The following is a 22541-nucleotide window of genomic DNA, read 5'->3' as shown; positions in this document are numbered from 1 at the left end:
AACATCTGCGACGAGAAATGGACTTAAGCGTCTAGATGATTAAGATTTCTATTAGAGGCTCAATAAGGGGTATTTAAACGTAATTTATGTCCCGTCCTGAATCAGGCCTATTGGACAATGGACATTAAATAGTAAATCTCAGTATTTTACTAAAATTATTCGAAGTCTGATAAACTATTTGTCAAAACGATATTAAATATGTCCACATGTTTTAACACGAATAATGCGCGGTTTATGAAAGCTTGCATCCTAAAGCGGTCAGAATATTTTTTTTTTAAATGACCATGCATTCTGTATATTTCTGTGCAATTGACAAAAAACTTATAGGCTACAAAGGGAATATACATACTACATGATGAACAAATGGCCAACTTCCTTTGAAACCATAAATGGACTGCTATAATTAAGCTACTGTGCGTGTTTGCACGGGTAAGAATTACATACCAAACTTGCATAACATGGTACATTGTAGGCACTTGTAATTGAACCCTATCGATTTTAAAAGTCATAGTCAAAGGTTAAGACCACTGAAGGGATTCCTTCTGGGCCGCAAGATTCAGACGAAACGTACAAATATAGACTAAGAGCTGCATGCCCTGTGATCATCAAATTTAGCATGTTCCCCATATAGCCAGTTGTCGAATCCTATTTTGTTCCCTAGGAAAGGAGTAAACATGGCATGTTCACTTGAGGGAATTCATTTTAAAATCCATGTGGACAGAATTCAGGCACCATAGAACGGTGGGGGCTTTACTCTTTGCATACTAGGTTCCCATAATGAGTTGTTGAACTCTATATAGATTTTGAAGGTCAGGACCACTAGAAGGAATTCCTTAAAATTCTGCTCGAGTCGGATTCAGACAAAACTGTACAGAAGTTGGATCATGAGTAAAGCAAAGGATATCGAGTCAGTTAAGCAGCTTTTAAGAGCGATTATGGTCGATGGGGAGGATGTAGTGGAAAGTTGTAGAACAATAGGGGAAAATGACCCCAAAAAAGACTAGAATGACAATTTTAAGCGACAGTATGTGATCAGCGAGGAAGCAAGTTGAGAGAAAGATTCTTAAAGATTCAACAACACTGAAGGATAACACAGACCACGTGCAAGGAGGTGTTCAGTGGCCCGGATCTAAGAAAGACACAACGTTTGGAGGATTACAAATTGCGATAGAACTGAGGGATAGTGGGGACCAGGGCGAGGCTGATATTTCTATCAGAGGAGGGAAAATCATTCAGCGACAACAGAGGTTATTGCAGTTCAGAGAGAGGGGACACAGCGGACTTTGCTACAGGCAGGGACTCGGAAGGTCCAGGGTAAACGGCACAAACATCCGATGTTATTTGTCGAAATGCGCATCTGGTGCGTCAAAATTGGTACCGTATAAGTTTTACATGTGCATTCTTCAGTGATGCTCAACCGAAATTTTTGAAATCGGAAATAACAGTAAACTTATAGGCCCTAAGAGCTATTTTAGAGGAAAACAGAGTGCCAAAAAAAAAGTGGAGTCAAATTCGTCTAAGGATAAGAGCTATGCATGAGGGAGATAATCCTTAATTTTGAAATGAATTTCTAAATTTTATTACAGCAATTAAATATACATCCGTATTTTCAAGTTGGTAAGGAAGTACTTAGCTACTGGGCTGTAGAGACCCTCGGGGACTAACAGTCCACCAGCAGAGGTCTCGACCCAGGGGTCATAATGTAAAACTTATACGGTACCAATTTTGATGCACCAGATGCGCATTTCGACAAAATAATGTATCTTGAGTGATGCTCAACCGAAAGTTTTGAAATCCGAAATAACAGTAAACTTGTTGGCCCTAAGAGCTATTTTAGGGAAAAACAGAGTGCCAAAAAAGTGGAGTCAAATTCGTTTTAACGATAAGAGCTATGCATGAGGGAGATGTAAATAGTTTTATCAAGGATGGTTGGTAATTGTATCTTGTTTAACGACCCTCTCGAGAATTTTTCACTCATATGGAGACGTCACCAAGATCGGTGAAGGGCTTCAAATTTAGGCTTATGCTCACGGAACTGAGCAGTGAGGGTTCTTTAGCGTGCCACACCTACTGTAACACGGGAACTCCGTTTTTAAGGTAATCTCTGAGGACCCGTGACATTCACACCTGATGCCGAGCGTTTGGCAATGAAACTGTCACTACCTGTTTTAACGACTTAGGATTGTCGCGGACGGGATTCGAACCAGAATTAAGATGTTAGACGCAGAACAGCGTGTGAAGGAAAATAAACGAGACATAAGTGAAACCAAAGAATGGTATAACAAAACTAGAAGTGACAGTGCTAGCATTGGAAGGTTATCATCCACCAGTCCACAACCTGGAGCTGGAGGGACTGGGAGTACGTATATAGAGGTTATTAACGTGGTACGTGATAGTGAACAGGAGTTTAAAGAGTCGGTATGGGTCAGTGTGAAATTTGGAGGAATTAACACAATTGTATTGTACAGTGTATATATCTCAGTCCATCAAGTGACGAAGATAACGATCAGAACCTAGAGGGACTACTTCGGAGTGTAACGGACACAGGACCTGGTGTACGTGACATAGTCATTCTTGGGGACTTAAATTATCCCAATATCGACTGGGATAACCATACAGCAACCGACAGCGAAAACTCTGAAAATGACAAATCCATAGAATGCATTAGAGACGGCTTCCTCATCCGACATGTGGATAGACCTACGAGGTACCGTGGAGACCAAAGACCATCTCTCTTGAATCTTGTGTTACAACCGAGTGTAATGTAGTAAAAGACTTACGTTACCTAGTTCCGCTAGGGAATAGTGATCATTGCATACTATCTTTTGAATACACGTGTAAGACTGAGATACTGATCAGTAAGACAAGAAAGAACAATTATAATAAAGGGGACTACAGTGCAATGAGAGAAGTTCTTTCCAATGTGGATTGGGAAAATTAGTTGGTGGACAAATATTCAGGGGTGTAATGGACATTTTTAGTGACAAGCTGGAAAGTGCAGTGCGGGACCATATACGAGGGCTGTTCAATATGTATAGTGTATTGTACCACAGCGCGATACGCTTTGCACGATTTCGTGGATGATGATACTCTTGAATAGTTCTATTCAATACATTTCCAACGTTATAAACACGAGCCTTCAGTTCCACATAGTTTAAAACTTTTTGTCATTTCAAAAGAGCCAGTCGTTGACCACTGTTGCAAATATGGTTGCGAAACGGGTTGAGAATATTGAAGAAATTAGATCTTGTATAAAAGTTCGCGCAAAAGTCGGTCATTCGGTAATGCAGATTTTTACTAAATTGGGGAAGTTTATGGGTCTGATAAGGTATCTTACGAGACAGTTCATAGGTGGAGAAAGAAATTTCTGACTGTTACAAGTCCGTCAAAGATGCAGCAAAATGTGGCTGTAACAGGCAAGGCAAATGTCTCAAAAATCATAATTGAAAGTGATGACAGATACACGATTCGTGATATTGCCAAAGCTGTTGGCATATCGCTATCGCAGGTGCATTTCATTTTATATTTTGTGTGCAGAGTCATATACTCAACAAAATAAGTTAAGGGCCAGTTAAATTTGCCAAAGTATTTTTGTTATTTTGGTGTTTCCATACCTGTTCTGGAGTTGTTGTTCAAACATTCTCGTGATTTATATTCATTCCGTGAAAGACTTGGAGTTTGGGGTGTCGGGGTTTTCGAAGTTCTCTGTCTATGGTTATCTACAAAATATCTTTGGCAAACTTGAAAAGGTATTCTCTTCAATTGTATGCTACACAAGAAGTTACCATTGACCTTATTGAGTTATTATGCCTCAACGAAGACCTTTAACAGTAGAGAAACCGCAAGGTCCATTGGGATGCTTCAGACTGGATGTTCCCAAAGCCATGTTGGTACACAGCTCGGTGTCAGCCATTCTGTCATTGGACATTTGTTAAAACGGTTTGAACAGACTAACAATGTTAAACAGAGACCTAGGAGTGGTCGTCCGAAAGTTACAACTGTCAGACAAGATCGACAAATATCACTACTTGCAAAGAGAAATCGAATGTCCTCAGCAATTTCCCCAACAGGGAGCTAACAGTAGCAACAGAGACACGGATTTCCACACAGACCTTGCGAAATGAACTTCATGATGCGGGACTGCATGTCAGACGTCCAGCTGTGCGCCCACCTTTTACTGTGGATCATCGCAACCGCCGCCTCCAGTTTGCACAAGACCATTTCAACTACATCGTCAGAAACCCACGGTTGATTACGCTTCGTTCCTCTCTCCATCACCCGTGGGTCCATTCATTCCAACTCGTTCGTTCTAATGAATAATTAATGAGGCAATTTGATTGGGTGCTCATAGCACACCCTGAGCAAATTTTTCCAATCAACAAGACGCTTTCAGCCCAATTTGGTATACAATTGTTGTGATAGCAAAGTTAAGTTAATTAAAGCTACGTTTTAAAACAGAAGAGTACGTTCCATTACTATGATGATTTCTTTGATTGGACATTTTTAAATATTTATTCATGCGAACAAGCTTTATCAACCGTGGGTTTCCGACGATGTGTAAACTGGGATCCACAACGTATCCAAGATGTGTCCATGATGGATCCAGATTTTGCCTGGAATTTAATGATGGCCGTACAGGAATTAGGAGAAAGAAAAACGATAGATTTCAGGACTGTTGTATCGCTGAGCATGACTGGTTCGGTGGAGGCTCTATCATGGTTTGGGCAGACTGATGGATCCAGATTTTGCCTGGAATTTAATGATGGCCGTACAGGAATTAGGAGAAAGAAAAACGATAGATTTCAGGACTGTTGTATCGCTGAGCATGACTGGTTCGGTGGAGGCTCTATCATGGTTTGGGCAGGCACCAAGTTACTACGGTACCACATACCTCTACGTCATGAGAAATGGATCTGCTAGAGATGAGATCCTTGCACCTATTGTTAGGCCATTTGCTGATGCCATTGGTGATATTTCATTCTGATGGACGATAATGTCAGACCCCATTGTGCAAGGTTGGTCAATCACTATTTGGAAGACGAAACAATCGAAAGGATGGGTTGGCCAGCTAAGTCACCTGACCTAAATCTAATCGTGCATGCATGGCACATGCTCCAAAGACAAATTTCGAGAAGAGAAACCCAGTGTAGCACTCTTCGTGAACTTGAAATAGCCCTGGTAGTAGAATGGTCGAGAATTCCTCAAAATGATTTCCGGAATTTAATAAACAGTTTCCCAGATCGATGTAGGGAAGTCATCAAAGGGCTAATACCAAATACAGAGGACAATATTTGAACTGTTCATTAATCAACATCTCAACGATCCTTAATGTTGCACTTATTTATGAAAACCATTGTTGATGGCCATTATCATTGATTTACCAAATTAATGTTTATGTTGGTTACAAATGAAAATTGTTTCTGTCTCTTTGCTTTTTACAGCATTTTAAAATGATTATATATATATATATATATATATATATATATATATATATATATATATATATTCCCCATTCACTGAACAAATACTCCCAACAAATCATATATATTCTTTACCTGGCCCTTAGCTTATTTTGTTGAGTATATTAATTCTGCCATGCCCCCATGTCACCAATGTGGACCCTATAGCTTCTGTATGATTGGAACTTAGACTTTCAAAACGCGTTCCAAAATGATATTAAAAAAATCACACACGTTTTTAAAGTATTCTATCATTTTTTTTCCTCCCCATTTTTAATTCAAAATATTTTATTGATCGTCTAAAAAAAGATCTTGTCATTACACGATGCTAAAATGTCGTGGCTAATATACAATCCGGTTCACACTAGTTGACCTTTAGTGTACCTCATAAATCTAAAAATAGTTTAGATGCCCCAACCCTATCTTTAGATCGTGAGGGCCTTTTAGAGAATACTCAAAAATTTGAGAGAAAAGATACAATTTTGAGCTGAAATTTACTATGTACATAAAAATCTCAAGATGTAGTCATATCGTTAATAACTTTTTCTCACGACATATTTATAACAGGAATTTTTATCGAACCTGATTACCCTCCGTGAACCCCACTCAATGTGTAACGTTCTTCATTGACGTGTGACGTATCCACAATTTATTTTACCTCGTTCTCACGGATCGAGGTCAAGAAGTTAGGGATCTAGGTTTATGTGTGTACTCCCAAACACAGGTTTTCACTGTGGGTACCGTCTTCTGAAAGTTATTAGATCCTAATGACGGAGTATAAATTAGTTGTTGTTGGAGGTAAGTTAAAACAATTCGGAATTCCTCGGTGGTCGCGCCCAGCATTCAATGTTTTGTGCATAACTGATGTACACACTTTGCTATTTATGTATTAAAATTGAGGGCCTTTTTCTTTATGTTTTACATGAATGTAGCGACTTGAATATTTGAGATTGTTGGTTCTGCTGAAAATGACGAATTTCAAATTTTTTATAAAGAACAGAATTGTCATTTATGATAATCCCGAATTTCCTTAAGGGGCACCATAAAGCAATATATTTATTTGGTTACCATATCATATTAAAATGTAATGGTTCATTTTAAATGATAGAAAATAGTTTGTTTTAAACGATGACAATTTTCAAGCTTTTAATTCTATATACAAGTACACTAAGCCAGTAAGGTCATGGTGATATAAATTTAACATTTTTTTAGCCTGTAATGTTTTCTTTCATGCCAGTGTTGTTTATTGTTATTTTTTCTTTCCCTCTCTAGCTGGTGGCGTGGGAAAGAGCGCTTTAACCATCCAACTAATTCAAAACCAGTAAGCAGCTTTTTTATATACATTGATAATACTCATAAACATTATTTCATTTCAAAATAAATATCTACTGGCAGTGGGTATCGACTCTCTGAGATCAAGAGTTCTTTGGGTTATTTATAAGAGTCGAAGTCTCTACTACTGAGCTAAAGAACTAAACTACTAGCTTAAGCTAGCAGAAATGCTGGTATACTACCACTCGTACTACATTTATTGTGTTTACCAGGAGTAAATGACAATTTTGTTTGCGTGAAGTACAAATGAACACCATTAGATGTTAATGGGGTTAAAAATTCAATGGAGGCAGGGGATTGTCACATTATCTTGTAGACTTGACAATATTGGGAAGCATCAGGTGCAGTTTGACCACTTGGATGATGTTGTAAGAAGTTTATAGTGTAATGGAACAGTAGCAGAAGCCATGCCAATTTAGTGTCTTTGTTTTGTCGCCGTTTATTTGGATCTAGCTTGTTTTACTGACGGTTTATGCATCTAAGACTTCCTATTTTGGTGCAAGATGTCAGAATCTAAATTTAACCTAACAGTCATTGTTTATTTTAGATTTTGAAATTGCAGAACATCATATGCAATTTACAATAAAAGAAAAAAAAAATCTCATCAAATCAGCTTGAAACATTAAGTATTCATTGCATTATAGATGCAGGCAATTTGTTGATTGAGTTAAAATTGACTTTATTTATATACTGTTCACTTCAGAAGTACGTTCTAATTATTGTACTTGAAAGAAAAAAAAAAAATAATTAAAGTATAAAATTCGTAGATGCTAAAAGATTTAAGTATCTAGGGATGAAATGGATTTGTTTTGTCCTAAACTGCAGAGGGCATGCTAAGATGGAGGTGAATTAGAAGGAGTGTACTTTTACTTTTTGCACATGATAGTTATCTGCCCTTGGATAATTCTATATTTATTTAAATAAAGAATACATTGAAATTGTAATCATGATTTGCATCACTTCTACTCCCTATATATAATTATGAAATATCACAATGTCGATTGAATATATACCTAATATGTACTGAACTAGTTTGAATAGTTGAGTATGTTCTAAACTTGATATGAGTATATTGAGTGGGTGTTGTGATATTTTTATCATGATATACTACTACTTGTGGGAATTTTTCTATTTTCTTGGATTACACGCATGCACACACACACACATTAACCAACTTTTTATTGTGACAACTATGTTTTGCAATGATGAACTGGTTCGTGGCGGCTTATTTTTGCAACCAAGATAATCTTAAACAAATATGAGAGACATTAAAGGACTGGTTCATGGGGGGAAAATGTTGGTAACGAGGTTCTTGTGAATGTCGCGAAAATTCCTCACATGCAAAAAAATGTTGGTTTACACTTTACAATATATTATAACATGAACTTTTTAGCCTTCATAATATTTAAAGTGTAAAAGATGACACCCAAGGCTTTCTGTGAAAGGATACATTATTCTGGTCATCTGATAAATAGTTAAGATATTATTATAGAAAGGATACATTATTCTGGTCATCCAATAAATAGTTAAAGGATATTATTATAGAAGGGAACTCCTTTATAACATTAAACTTAATTTAAATCACAAGGTAAGTGTGCCAAGGTCATCAATATGTGCATTTGTGTGGGGTTGAGGGGTGGATATGTGCGTTTGTGTGGGGTTGGGCTGTGGATATGTGTGTTTGTGTGGGGTTGGGGGATGGATATGTGTGTTTGTGTGGGGTTGAGGGGTGGATATGTGTGTTTGTGTGGGGTTGGGCTGTGGATATGTGCGTTTGTGTGGGGTTGGGGGATGGATATGTGTGTTTGTGTGGGGTTGGGGGATGGATATATGTGTTTGTGTGGGGTTGGGGGGTGGATATGTGCATTTGTGTGGGGTTGGGGGGTTGATATGTGTGTTTGTGTAGGGTTGGGGGGTGGATATGTTTGTTTGTGTGGGGTTGGGGGGTTGATATGTGTGTTTGTGTGGGGTTGGGAGGGGTGGACATGTGTGTTTGTGTGGGGTTGGGCTGTGGATATGTGTGTGTGGGGTTGAGGGGTGGATTTGTGTGGGGTTGGGGGTGGATATGTGTGTTTGTGTGGGGTTGAGGGGTGGATATGTGTGTTTGTGTGGGGTTGGCCTGTGGATATGTGTGTTTGTGTGGGGTTGGGGGTGGATATGTGTGTATGTGTGGGTTTGAGCTGTGGATATGTGTGTGTGGGGTTGAGGGGTGGATTTGTGTGGGGTTGGGGGTTGATATGTGTGTTTGTGTGGGGTTGAGGGGTGGATATGTGTGTTTGTGTGGGGTTGGGCTGTGGATATGTGTGTTTGTGTGGGGTTGGGGGTGGATATGTGTGTATGTGTGGGTTTGAGCTGTGGATATGTGTGTGTGGGGTTGAGGGGTGTGTTTGTGTGGGGTTGAGGGGTGGATATGTGTGTTTGTGTGGGGTTGGGGTGTGGATATGTGTGTTTGTGTGGGGTTGGGCTGTGGATATGTGTGTTTGTGTGGGGTTGAGGGGTGGATATGTTTGTTTGTGTGGGGTTGGGGGGTGGTGGATATGTTTGTGTAGGGTTGGGGGTGTGTGGATATGTGTGTTTGTGTGGGGTTGGGGGGTGAATATGTGTGTTTGTGTGGGGTTGGGGGTGGATATATGTGTGTGGGGTTGGGGGGTGGATATGTGTGTGTGTGGGGGTTGGGGGGGGGGGTGGATATGTTTGTGGGGTTGGGGGGTGGATATTGGAGTACCTGGAGGAAAATCACTAGTCCGAGCTGGTGACCGCCATACTTTCTTGCACACAATCATAAAAGGGTCCTTAGAAATACACTGTAGCTTCAACAATGAACATCTACCTAGTGTTACATGCATTATACGTACTGGGCATGTACTACCAATGCTGAGTGCAAGTTGAGGAATTGTCTGACCCTTGTTGCTGAATCATGGACCTGTAATACCAAGTGCCAAATGTAATTTCCAGTCCATGCAATGTATATTATAAGAAATCAGTCTTTGCAATGCATTAAGCCACATATTAGCCTGATGACCCTGGTTACTTTTTGTTGTTGTTGAGTTGACTAAAGAATCATTATTGCCTCCAAGACGGTAAAATTATTTATATTTCAGGATTAGAGCAGGAGTACAGTTAGTGGTCCACGGCCTCTTCTTTATGATTGGTTGAAGTGCAGATTGATTTCTCCCTTGGATTTTGAGACATTGACCAATTAGGGTGGGGGGGGGGGGGGGGCTGACATTTACTGTCACTAGGTAATACATGTACCTGTTAGATGTCATTTATCATGTTTATATAGATAGATAGATATTTATTCATTGGCAACTTTAAAAGTTGAAAGTACAATAACAGTACTATGTTAAAAAAACATAAGAATATGGTACTTGTATAAATTAAAAAACAACAACCAACTCTTGATGACTTGTTTATGTTGGTAGATATCGGTGACGAATTTAAGCTATTCAAACATTTTCTCATCTGGGGACTGTTATTTTTTCTGTGTATTGATTACTAGGAATGGTTTGTCTATAGTCGAAGTCCCCCCTGACTTCTGAAGGCACAGAATGAGTGGGAAGCCATTGATCTACAGCCTGCCGTGATAATAACATTATATATAGAACTAGGGCAGTGGAGTGTAGCCATGATATATACAAAATATATCCCAGCGATTACTATGTACACACGGTCCATATTTAATTAAATGTGGGTCATGTGTACATAGTCCTTGTTGAATATATTTATTCTTTTCTACTTATTACCTATACATGTACAATGGACTTTTCCTGCATTTTACCCCCTCCCTCCTCCCCCTCTTTCTATCGCCCCTCCCCCCCCCCCTCTCTCTCTCTCTCTCTCTCTCTCTCTCTCTCTCTCTCTCTCTCTCTCTCTCTCTCTCTCTCTCACTGTATATATGTGTGTATTATGATATGGAAAAATTAAATGTGCAAAAATAGAAATAAAAACACCAATTAAAGTAAAAGAGAATGGGAACATGCATGTGTGAAGAGAGAGATTTTAGTATCTGTTTATGACTTTTACTACCGACTTAACCATGGTAACTGAAAATAGCTGTCTATAAATGTGGTGACAGGACAGGGAAATGATAGATTGCATGGATGAATAAAGTTACTGTGTTCTGATCAACCATTAATACTATTATTACTACATACATAGTAGACATTATTACTACATACATAGTAGACAGAGCAGATCAGACTTATCATCAATAAATCAATTTTCAATGACAACAGTTTAATTTGAATTTAGTTCATTCAGAAATATTCATGTACTGCAGAATAGTAATTTATTAAACTTGGAAATAAATTGTATAGTTGAAATCTGACATATGGGGGAGGGGGTAAAGATATAGGCAGTGAAATATCTTGCTGCTTTATAAAAATCTGAGTCCGGGCTCATGGCATGCTCCAGTATGCCAAAGTCTTATCAACCGGTTAAATAATTGTGGATTTAGTCATGCTTGTTTTATTAGATTATCAATAACAGCAGAAAATTGGACACTCCTGTAAAGAGCATGAATCTGTTTCTCTTCAGCTATAGCTTTTCATGTTTATTTCAAGTGTTTCTTTTCTTTCAGTTTTGTAGAAGAATATGACCCCACAATAGGTAAGTTTGTTGGACTCAACTGGAGAAAGAATGTAGCTTATGAAGAAAATCTCTGATTTATTGAGAGGCAAATGTTAACCTTCCACGTTTAAAACTGAATGTTATAATAGTTTACATCACATATAATTGACAAGATAGATGTTAATTTGCAGTTACAGGACCAAGCACTGTGTATTTCACTATGCACTTAATTATATAATGTTACATGTGTCAATTGCTGCTATTTGCCAGTGTTCACATTAAGGAAGGAAGGGAACTTTTTTTTTTCATTTTGAACATTTGTAATTCCACAGAAATTGCTAAGTCAGCTTAAAAAGCTCTTTCTATGTCATATGAAGTAGAGAGTGACGGTGTTTTGTCATACAATTGCCATGAGATGACAAAACCAAGATATAATTTCTTCCTGTTACATGTTTGAGTGTTTAATGTGTGCCGGCCCAGTTTTAGTTTTAGTATATAATATATAGGTTTTATGCAGAATCAAAAATTTAGAATGAAAGCTACATGTAATTTGAAGGATTTTTAGCAAAAAAGTTTCTCTGTTTAATATTATGGTTAGAAAGGAAATAGATGTACTTTATTAATGTAGGTCATTACTACTGATTTAGGATTATTGTTTAATTAATTCATATAAAGTCAGCTGTGATCAATAGAAACATACACACCAGTAAGGTAAAATGCTGTCATTCTCTCCATAATTGATTACTTGGTATAAGGTGACATATTGATTAGGTTTTACTAATAGGATATCAGGTTCTGGTGATTACATATTTTGAATGACACAAATTTTTCACAGAGGATTCCTACAGAAAGCAGGTGGTGATCGACGGGGAAACATGTCTGCTGGACATCCTGGACACGGCTGGTCAAGAAGAGTACAGGTCAGTGTAGAGTTGTGTCCCGTGATCGTACCAGGTCATTGTGACGTCAAAACAGAACCCGCAGATGTCAGATTGTGGCGTAGAACTGCACTGATATTAACATAAAGTGTAGGACAAACCCCCTTACTGACTGAGGCAAAGCTGCATTAGATATGTGCCTTCTTCAAGATGTAAAACTTTCCCTGTTATGAATTTGCCAAAGTTCCACAAATAGTAGTGAAACGATACACCACATGAATTGTTTAGATACAGTGTGCATGATTTACATGTATATGGAATATATTCTTTGGCAGTTTTATTGATAAGGTTTAATCAAATGATGGAACACTGAAGGTTACAAATCTTGAGATCTCCCGTGTACAGGAAACTCCTATTAGCAATGCTTAGTAAACACAAGTGGTGATTTCCAGAGGAAGGCTTCTAGTTGTTTGTCTGGTCACTGAGCAGACTGTAGCAAAATCAGGGTGAAGTGTTTACCATCAACTCCCCTCATTAATACAGATGCATCATAGCATTAGCTGTTCATTATTGTAAATTTTCTTTTAAAAAGTTTTGAATTTGCTTTACCTATATTTAATGTTAAACATGTTCAGACATCAGAATAAAAAAAAAATTACTTCTTGTTTTTTGTTACGTCACTAATTCAATTTGACAAATAGAGGATAAATGGCTTTATTGGTAGATATTTCACCTTTTCAACCCCTTCAATTTTTACTTGAAATTCATAGCCTTGGAATAGAGTAGAATGTAAATAAAGTTTTGTCTATATTTATGTAGTTTTATTCTTAAAATTTAGTTTTATTTAAATTGATTTAATTATTATATAAGGTTATTTGTTCATAAATAGCATTTTAGGATGTTCAAAGTGTTAAACTATACTTTGGCATACATGTAGCTGAAAAACTTTAGCTTTTGGGGAGGGGATGGGTGGATGGGATGGATTGGAGATGCTACAGAAATGGTCTATCTCAGTTCCCCCTCCCAGAAAGCCACTGTTCTCTAAAGTCTATACTAATTGTTTCCCCTTTGAAGAGAACTAAATTTCTGTTGCAAACTTGAAAACTACAAATAGTAAAATTGTCACAAGGAATACACAAGTGTGGAAATGTTCAAGAAATTTCTCTTGGTTGCTAAAGAGTTTTGAAATGAAATAGGATTTACGAAGTCTAAACTGGAGATTGACACCATAAGCAGGTATACCACATCATCCTAATGGCTGACTTCCTTTTAAAACAGGAATGGAAATATAAATATCAGCAGTATTTGTCTATTCTGTTTAATTTAATATTGCCTAGCCAAGTAGTTCAGTAGGTTAGCATGTCAATTGTTGAACTTAGGTCGGTTTCGAATCCAGCAGGGTTTTAAAATTTCTTTCACATTCTTTCTTGTAAAACTGAATTTTTTGGCTAAATAAAATAAATTTGATGAAAGTTTTCATTTTCAAAATATTGTTGTACATATCCCCCCATCTTCACAAGTCAAGGGTTATTGATTCTTTACCTTGCACTAACCCTTGACATCAGTCACCATTCAAAACATGGGCTTGAGACGGAGCATATGATTGGTTTGTAGTGTGGAGCCAATCAGATAATGGCTTTTATAATTGACCAAAAACAAAACTAAACATGCATGGCGCGGCCTCGGCTGCATGAAAACGATGGATTCTAAGTTTAAATCAAAATTCACTAGATCTACATGTATAGGCTTACAACTGTGTCAATATCCATTTCATCATCCCCCAGTTTAATTTCAAGAAATGTGTGATTCATTTCAACTTCATCAAATGCTTGTGAGAAAATCCTTATAATCATCATTGAATAAAATCTGTAGACCCAAATCATGGAAATCAACATTGTCAAAACTGTAGACCCAAATCGTGGAAATCGACATTGTAAAAACTGTAGACCCAAATTGTGGAAATCCACATTGTTAAAACTATGCACCCAAATTGTGTAAATCGCCAATGTTCATAGTTGAGGTGCTCTGATCAGACACATTCTGCACATCCACTCTCATCAAGAATCGGGCAAATAGTGGATGATGAACATGCCTGGTGGGAAGAGGAAAAAACTCCAAGCAATCACCTGACAAAAATTTTACTTTTCATTGGGGTAATTAAAAAAATCATGCAATAACCACTAGTCACATGACATATATATTTCTAATTGGCCATGATACAAGTAAGTTATTGAATATTTATTTCGGTGTTTCTTGATTTATTTGGACGAAGGGCGGAGATTCGTGCTTCATACTTGTCACCACCCTTGGTTCAAATAAATCATAAAAATAAATGTGCAATAAGTATTACTTTGGTATTGAATTCACTATTCTTTATATAAATTTATCACTTGTTGAATGCTCTTTTAATTCCATGTTTTAGGATAAATTTCAAACAAAAACGTCAAGCAATTATGATACAATGCTCTACGTAGCATGTTTTGTTATTGAAAATAAAATTTATTGCTCGGCCAATCTAATTGTGTGTAACAAAATAACAAAAGAAATCAAATTATAAAAAAAAATATGCCTTTAACAAAATAAAGAAAATATGGCTCAAACTAGATTCAAGTTCAGCGAAATAAAAAATCTTTTCTAAAACCACCAAAAAAATCAAGAAATATTGAAGTCTGTAATGATCTATTATTCCTAATTCTACCTGTTAAAATTTAATAATGTCACTCCAGGGTGGTAGAGAAACCTTAATTGAAGTATTTATGAAATCACAATCAAATGATAGATGAAAATACACATATTTAAATTCATTTTCATACATGTATATAAATTCTTTGTGTCTTTAGGTTAATCTTTCTGATATTTTTAATATGACCTCCATGTATGGGGTCAGAACTCGGCAGTAAAGGTTTCTCTGTATGATTACAGTGCTATGCGAGACCAGTACATGAGGACAGGGGAGGGCTTTCTGTGTGTGTTTGCTGTCAACAGCACCAAGTCCTTTGAAGACATAAATCAATACAGGGAACAGGTGGGTCACTTATTTTGAAATGTGGGTTTGGTATCTTAATCTATAAAGAATGAACGACAGTTATATATGAAGAAAATGGAATTTAATTCATATTATGGATTTAGAAAGAAAAAAAGTAGTTAAAAATTCAAAAGATATTTCATCAGCTAATAGCTTTATGATTGGTTTCATCCATTAAGGAATATGAATGACTGAATTATTTTTTAACTGTATTTTAAAATGTGTTCATTTAGCAGTGATTGGTGTAAATGTGATAATGGCTACATTGATTTTCAGATCAAAAGAGTTAAAGATGCAGATGAGGTTCCCATGGTGTGTAAGTAAATCTTTCAGTGACTGCTGTATGCATTAAGTAGATAAAGTTTATCCGGATCAGGTGTATCATCTCAAAGGAGTCAGTCTTGATGATGATGCTGAACTTGTACTGACCACATGCAGGACAACAAGAGTTGTGTTTCTTGATTTGAAGTCTTACAGTACGCAAATAGAATGTCCCAGTTTACATGTATTTACAGTGTATAAATGATGGATTTTTTTTCTCTCATATCTTTTTTACATCTCTGAAATATCTCACTTAGTGATATTTCGGTGATCGATTTGGATAGAAAGTCAGTCGTTTATTATCTGAAATCAAGTGCTAGATTACAAGTGCATGTTTCAAATTATCGTATGTTTACCTTATGAAGTGCATGCATAATTTATTAAAAAGAATATTGTATTTTACCAGTGTGAGACCGACATTATCTATGTGAGACAGCCATTCAAAATTCCGTTGTCTGAAACTGCTGTGATATTGATTATGACATCAAATATTTTCTAAGTTTTTTTTTTACATGATGAAGTAAATATTTTGTATTGTTCTTTTCAGATTTCGATTTGATGTAGTTTTTGGGGTGGGATGGGTGGGTGGCACCCTAGGGTTTTTTTAATGTACGCACCACATCATAACTATATTCAATCCATCCCCTGTGAAAGTATTAATACATTTCATGTATTTAAAACTTTATTTATATATTCAACTTCATACAAGATGAACAAACGGAACATAGGTTTCTTTCCACTTGGAAAATTTCTTGAGTATTGTTGTTTTATATTGTTTTTTGTCTGATGTTTATATTGGTGTTATATACTATTTTTTGGCCTGATGTTCACAGTGTTGTTATATAGGATTTTTTGCCTGATGTTCACAGTGTTGTTATATATTATTTTTACAGTGGTTGGTAACAAAGTAGATTTACAGACACGGACAGTGGAGGGTAAGCAAGCCAAGCAGGTGTCTGACAGCTACAACATCCCCTACGTAGAAACCTCAGCCAAAACAAGGCAGGGAGTCGATGACGCTTTCTACACTCTTGTCAGAGAAATTAGGAAATTTGTAAGTCCATCACTGTATGACTTACACTGTTAGGATTTTGCTCATTTTTAAATGATACATGTATATTTCAGCTCTCAGTTAGAATATGTCTGTTGTAAATATTAAAAAAATCTCTAGCTGTTTATAGAACATGCATGTCATTTGAGATATGAATTTATAACTCAATGGAAGTGTTTGTACTTTTGCAGAAAGAAAAGAAAGGGAATATAAAGAAAGGGAAGAGGAAGTTGTGCCGTTTGTTTTGAGTTCTGTGATTCTGCCTTCCATCTCTGTCAGCAGTTTTGTGATGCAATACAGCTCACTCAAAATGTTACTTCCACATTGGTCAGGAATCTTCACCACCATACCAGCTTCTCTAGACAGTAATCAGACAAAATCACCCATATCTTCTCCAGCTGTTACTATATGTGTGCTTAGTAAAATGTATTCAAAATTCAGTGCAATTATATGTATAGGCCTGTTTGGCACAATCTTTAGTAAGCTCCCTCAGTACTGTATACAGCGACACCTGTCTAATCCGACATGCAGTAGGAGATTGAGATCTAACGTTTGAAGGTAGCTTTTTTCTGTCCCCGAAATCAGAGATTGAATTCGAAGCTTAAAACCGCTCTCTAAAATTTGGGAATGCCACTCTCTTTTAAAGCAGTAAAAGCAGTATTTATTGTGACATATTACCTAGTTATGACACAACAAAATTATTTTTAGAGTTCAATGCACAATGGTTTGCTCATATTGAAATGCTTAAAAGATGCTTCATTTTCAGGTTCTGATGACCTCTTAACACAATTTCATAGCGGATCTTGAACTTACATTTTTTTCAACTTCGCTCAAATATCTAATGTTGCTTTTTGTATTTACATTATATTGATTGGACAACTCTGCTTCTGTGACTGGTGTCTTAAAGCATGTAGACTTTTCTTTAGCTATATTTATCTTGGGTTTGACGGTAGGTTTAGGGATTTTAATGTCAGTTTATTTCTACATCAAAAGCATCATAACCATTACTTGAGTTGTGTCATGTTGATCTGATCAAAAGATGAATCGCACATTCCTTCAAATTCCAAATTTTCCAATGTTTCAAAATTTGTAACAGTGAAAAATCGCCTATGCCATTGTTCCAGTCGAGGAAATCAATATCCATCAGCTCCTGACCATCCATAGGTTTCACCGTCCAAATGATACTAACAATTCGCACTCACACTTAATGCATTGTGTATTGGTTGGGTACTTATAACCTTTAACTTTGATATAAATTCAAATTGGTGAAGATTGTAAGATCTGATTGGCTGCAAAAATTATACATATGCAGAGTCCCCAAAATTGAAAAGTAGCTAAAATGTCATATCACAAGCCATTTAGAGTGCTCGTTCCTTACATGTATGGGAGATATGGGAAAGGCTTGACTCTAGCTATCATTCTCGCCTTAGACCCCGCCCTGTATCTTGCATACAACAGGGAACTCGCACTTGAATTAAGACTTTGTACATGTTTGTATTGCATTTTGGCTGCAATTACTAGAACTTGCAAACAATTGCTCATTTTTGGTGTTACAGAAAAAATTATAAACAACCAAAGTTATCATTGCACACATTATTGATGAGTATCAATCCAAACAGCTGCCATTAAGTTTATCTGTCAGTTGAGTTGTTTTGGGGTTTTTTCATGTTATAAGGGAGTTATTAGTAATATACCAAATAGATCCTATTTATGTCGGATTAGACAGATTCCGCAGTATGGAAACGTTTAAATTAGGTGGTAATGAAATTTTTCATCAAAATCACACTGAAATGAATTTCACAGTGTTTAGTATTTGTAATATTGGAAGTTATAACATGGCAGTAACCATAAATGTGGTGCGGTTTACGACTCGGCTCAATTCACTAAATGTAGATGCCATCAATGTGAGTTCACTGAGAGTGTAGAGCTTGTAGATGAAGATGCTCCAATGTTTTCCTAGGGAAGTTTACTAAGCATTATGTTTTTGAATATTTGTAAGCAGTTGTGATTTATTTATGATATTCATTTAAATGACTTGCATTTCCTACTGTTTTGCATAGCTTCCTATCTTTATTTGTGTGTATGTCATCATATTGTTGTGGCATTGGTTTTTAGGAGTTTATCTCTGTGCCTCAGTAATGCCAAGCAAGCATGAAATTTAGTTGATTTTTTATATTGCTTCTATACATGATTTCAACTTGCACATGGTGCCACACATATATATGGTACTTATAAGCAGTTTGCCATAGTTTTATTCTCATAATGCTTATTTGGGTGTTTTTCTCTTGACATATATAGGTAAACTGCATTTAGAAGTCATGTTAAACAAATTATTTATCACCATATTTGCATATTACTGCAGTTTTTTGTGTGACTGTTATCGGATAACTTGTTGATTTATAAGTTTTCTTACTATAAAATTTTTTATTTTAAAAGTTGTTCCCAGTCATAAATTTTTGTCAATGAAGGGATGAGAATTTTTGTTTTTTAAATGATGCTATGATACTGATGAACACTGTTCTAAAATGTGTCAGATACTTACAGCACATTGAAGCGTATGATTCATGTCATTGACAGCCGTGTTGAAAATTGTGAATTTATTGAATTATAAAATATTATATTTAAGGTTTCTCATGTAACTGTATCCAGAAATTGCAGTGTATTATTGAGAAAGAAATGATTGGAAATTGTGTGGACATGTAGCTGTACATCCATGAATGTGTACAAAAATAATGAAAGATTTAATCTTTATTAACTCTTAACTACTCTGGTTTAAACATTCTATGATTTATATACTGTAGTTATGTAATGTTTGATATACATTTGTACATCAATATTGAATAATTTTTATCACAAAGATTATAAACTTATATGTATAAAGATGTGTGACATTGCATTATATTAAGTGCTCAGACTGTACAACATGTTCTCGTATTGCATTTGTAAAAATTCTCTCTGAATTGGGTAGGAAAGGTAGAGATTTAGTGGATTGGCTAAATGTTACAGTACATGGTGAGGTTGTCATGACTTGCCAAATGCTATAAAAAAGTACAGAATCCTGAAAATTTTCTACACTAATGCTCAAGATGAAAGGATTGAGTGATGTCGTTGCCAAGCCTGTTAATACCCAGTAGGAATACTATCAACGTTTTCTGAAGATTTGTCTCAAATCATTATTTAATTCATATTTAAGTTATTTTCTAAATTGATGGCAAAACAGTTCTCATGGTTTAGATTTTAATCCAAGAGACCCTTGAGAGATAGTAGTCATTGTAAAGTTACGAAACTTTTTGGGGTGTATCTCAGAGTGAGTAGTGCATTTAGAAGCCAACTCAGACCCATATTGGTTGTAGGATGCCTTGATAGCATGACTACAGGTTCATTAAACAAAATAAACACGAGAGCAGTGAATTTGATCCGCTCTCTTTGGATACCAGAGTTTTTTCCTCACAAAGAGAGATAAGTAGTGTGACAAGTCCTGTAAGATGAGAAGTTAAGGATTTAGAAAGATATATATATTGATTTATACATTTCTTTGTATCGCCTTGGATGTATTACAGTGAATGTTTGTACAGTTTAAAGTGCAGGGTCATGGCAGGGTTGCACTGAAACTAATCATGTAAATGTTTTAATGATCATATTTTTAAAATTTGTAAAAGTGTAATTGTTTCCACATTTATTAAAATGTAGTAAAGGATTTGTTTTGTGTTCTGAATAGAATATTAGACAAGGACATCAATTCCTCTGTATTTGGTCATTTACTGATTTGTCCCTTCAGAGTTGATGTAGAGACCATTGAAATCTTCTAAGGCTAAATACACTGACTATATATTTCTGCAGGGTAGATACATTTTCCATGTGGAATTTTATTATACCTCTTATCTAAGATTTTATGAAGAGATCATCTGTTGGATTGTTTGGTCATGTGATTGGAGAGGATCAACTTCGTATTTCATTGAAATATTTCTGTGGACTCCCAGCCCGCATTTTCCTTTTCTTTCTTAATAATCAAACACAATAACTCCAGTGGTGATACTTATTACAATCAAATGTCAGTACCTCAAACCAGTACGCGCAAGTTTGTTGCCCAAGAATGTCAGTTTGGTATGTACATTGTATGATGTCCAATGGATATGGAGCTTGAGTTATTTACCGCCTGGAAATTATATTTCATGGATGAACGAAGCTTCAGGTATTCCTCACTATCATACAATTAATATTGACAACCAGTATTGGGAGGTGACTACCCAGTAGCTTTTACTTCTACATGTAGTTCTGGTAAAGTTAAAATGGCAAATTAGTAAGAAGTAAATCTGTAAGTCTTTCAAGTTGTCGTTACGACACCAGCGCCTTGAAGGCATCGGCTGGTCTATGAAACAAATCATATAACAATTGAGCTTTTTGTGGACGAGAGACCAAATCAACCCGTTAGTCCTATGTTACATATTTTGTATCAAAATTTGATCTTTCGTAAATTGTCGATCACCAAAAGATAAGTATTGATAATTTGATAAAGAAATATTTTCAGTCTGGCTCATCTCTAAATCAAGGATCTAGCACCCATTTGATAATATCAAATGGATCATTCTAAGATTCAATAAAGTCTCTACATTAAACATTAATAGTTTCTTAGATAAAAACTCGTGTATATGAACCTTTGAAATCTCTGACTGTTTAACAAATTTCTTTACCGCCGCGGTGGTCTAGAGGTAGAGCGTTTGAAGATCGGGGTTCGAATCCTGACCGCGTCAGACCTGTCGTTAAAACAGGTAGTGACAGTTTCATTGCCAAACGCTCAGCATCAGGTGAATGTCACGGGTCCTCGGAGATGACCTTAAAAATGGATGTCCCGTGTCACAGTAGGTGTGGCACGCATAAAGAACCCTCACTGCTCAGTGGCCGTAAGCGCCGAGAATAGACCTAAATTTGAAGCCCTTCACCGGTCTTGATGACTTCTCCATATGAGGGAAATTTTTTCGAGAGTTAAACAAGATACAATCAATCAATCAATCCATCCACTGAAGATCTTACTCCAAAACTATTTTAAACGAACACGTCAACATTTGGAAATCGTACTTGTACTCCAAATACCCTTTCGAAAAATGAAATATCTTCAAAATAATGCTTCAGTTTTAAACACATTTGATATCCCAGTAATTGGGACGAATGAATATAAGTTACCGTGCCTATACTGGATTCCTAAGCTTCACAAAAAATCATTACAAAGATATATTGTTTGATGCAGTAAATGCTTTACAAAGCTCCTATCTTTCCTCGTCACAAAAATATTAACAGCTGTGAAGGAGGGACTTCAAATGTACATGTATTGTGCCCCAACATATGCCAGAAGCGATGCGAATCAAATGTGGATTTTAAAGAGTAAATTTGAATCACAAAACTTGTCTTAGATTAACAACATCAAAACATATGACTTTTTAACACTTCACGCGACCATTCCTTACGACAGATTAAAGATGAGTCTTTTTGACATCATAGACAGTTGAAGCGCTTCTCCAACAAAAATGGAATAAGAAAATATTCATATCTAGCGATCAGTCATTCAATAAATTTGTTAAACACGACTCTGATTCTATAAGTACTCTTATGTTGAAATTAAAGAGATGTTTGACAATATCTTCGTAGTCTTTGGTGATCAAGTGTTCCAACAATCTATAGAAATCCCCATGGGCATGAATTATGCTCCTTTGTTAGCAGACCTGTTTTATATTCTTGGGAGACAGTATTTATTCAAACTCTTCTACATGAGAAGAAAAAACTCTGCCTGTGGCCTTCAATTCAATATTTAGACCGACGACGTTTTATCAATTAACAAATTAACAATAGTCATTTTCATTTTTATGTTGATTCGATATATACCAGTGAACTCGAAATAAAAGACACCA

General features: G+C 36.2%; 1 protein-coding gene across 1 annotated transcript; it reads left to right on the top strand.

The window, feature by feature from the left end:
- Positions 1–6048: 6048 nt before the first annotated feature.
- Positions 6049–20335, top strand: LOC125645865 (GTPase HRas). The gene is made up of 8 exons (XM_048871745.2): positions 6049–6257; positions 6732–6780; positions 11374–11402; positions 12199–12283; positions 15164–15266; positions 15543–15582; positions 16481–16641; positions 16830–20335. The coding sequence occupies exons 1-8, from the start codon at positions 6227–6229 to the stop codon at positions 16884–16886; spliced, it is 555 nt and encodes a 184-aa protein (XP_048727702.1). The 5' UTR covers positions 6049–6226; the 3' UTR covers positions 16887–20335.
- The last annotated feature ends 2206 nt before the right edge of the window (positions 20336–22541 follow it).

The sequence above is a fragment of the Ostrea edulis genome, chromosome 6, assembly GCF_947568905.1.
Source record: "Ostrea edulis chromosome 6, xbOstEdul1.1, whole genome shotgun sequence".
Taxonomy (NCBI): Eukaryota; Metazoa; Mollusca; class Bivalvia; order Ostreida; family Ostreidae; genus Ostrea; species Ostrea edulis.
This window is presented reverse-complemented; position numbering and strand designations above follow the sequence as displayed.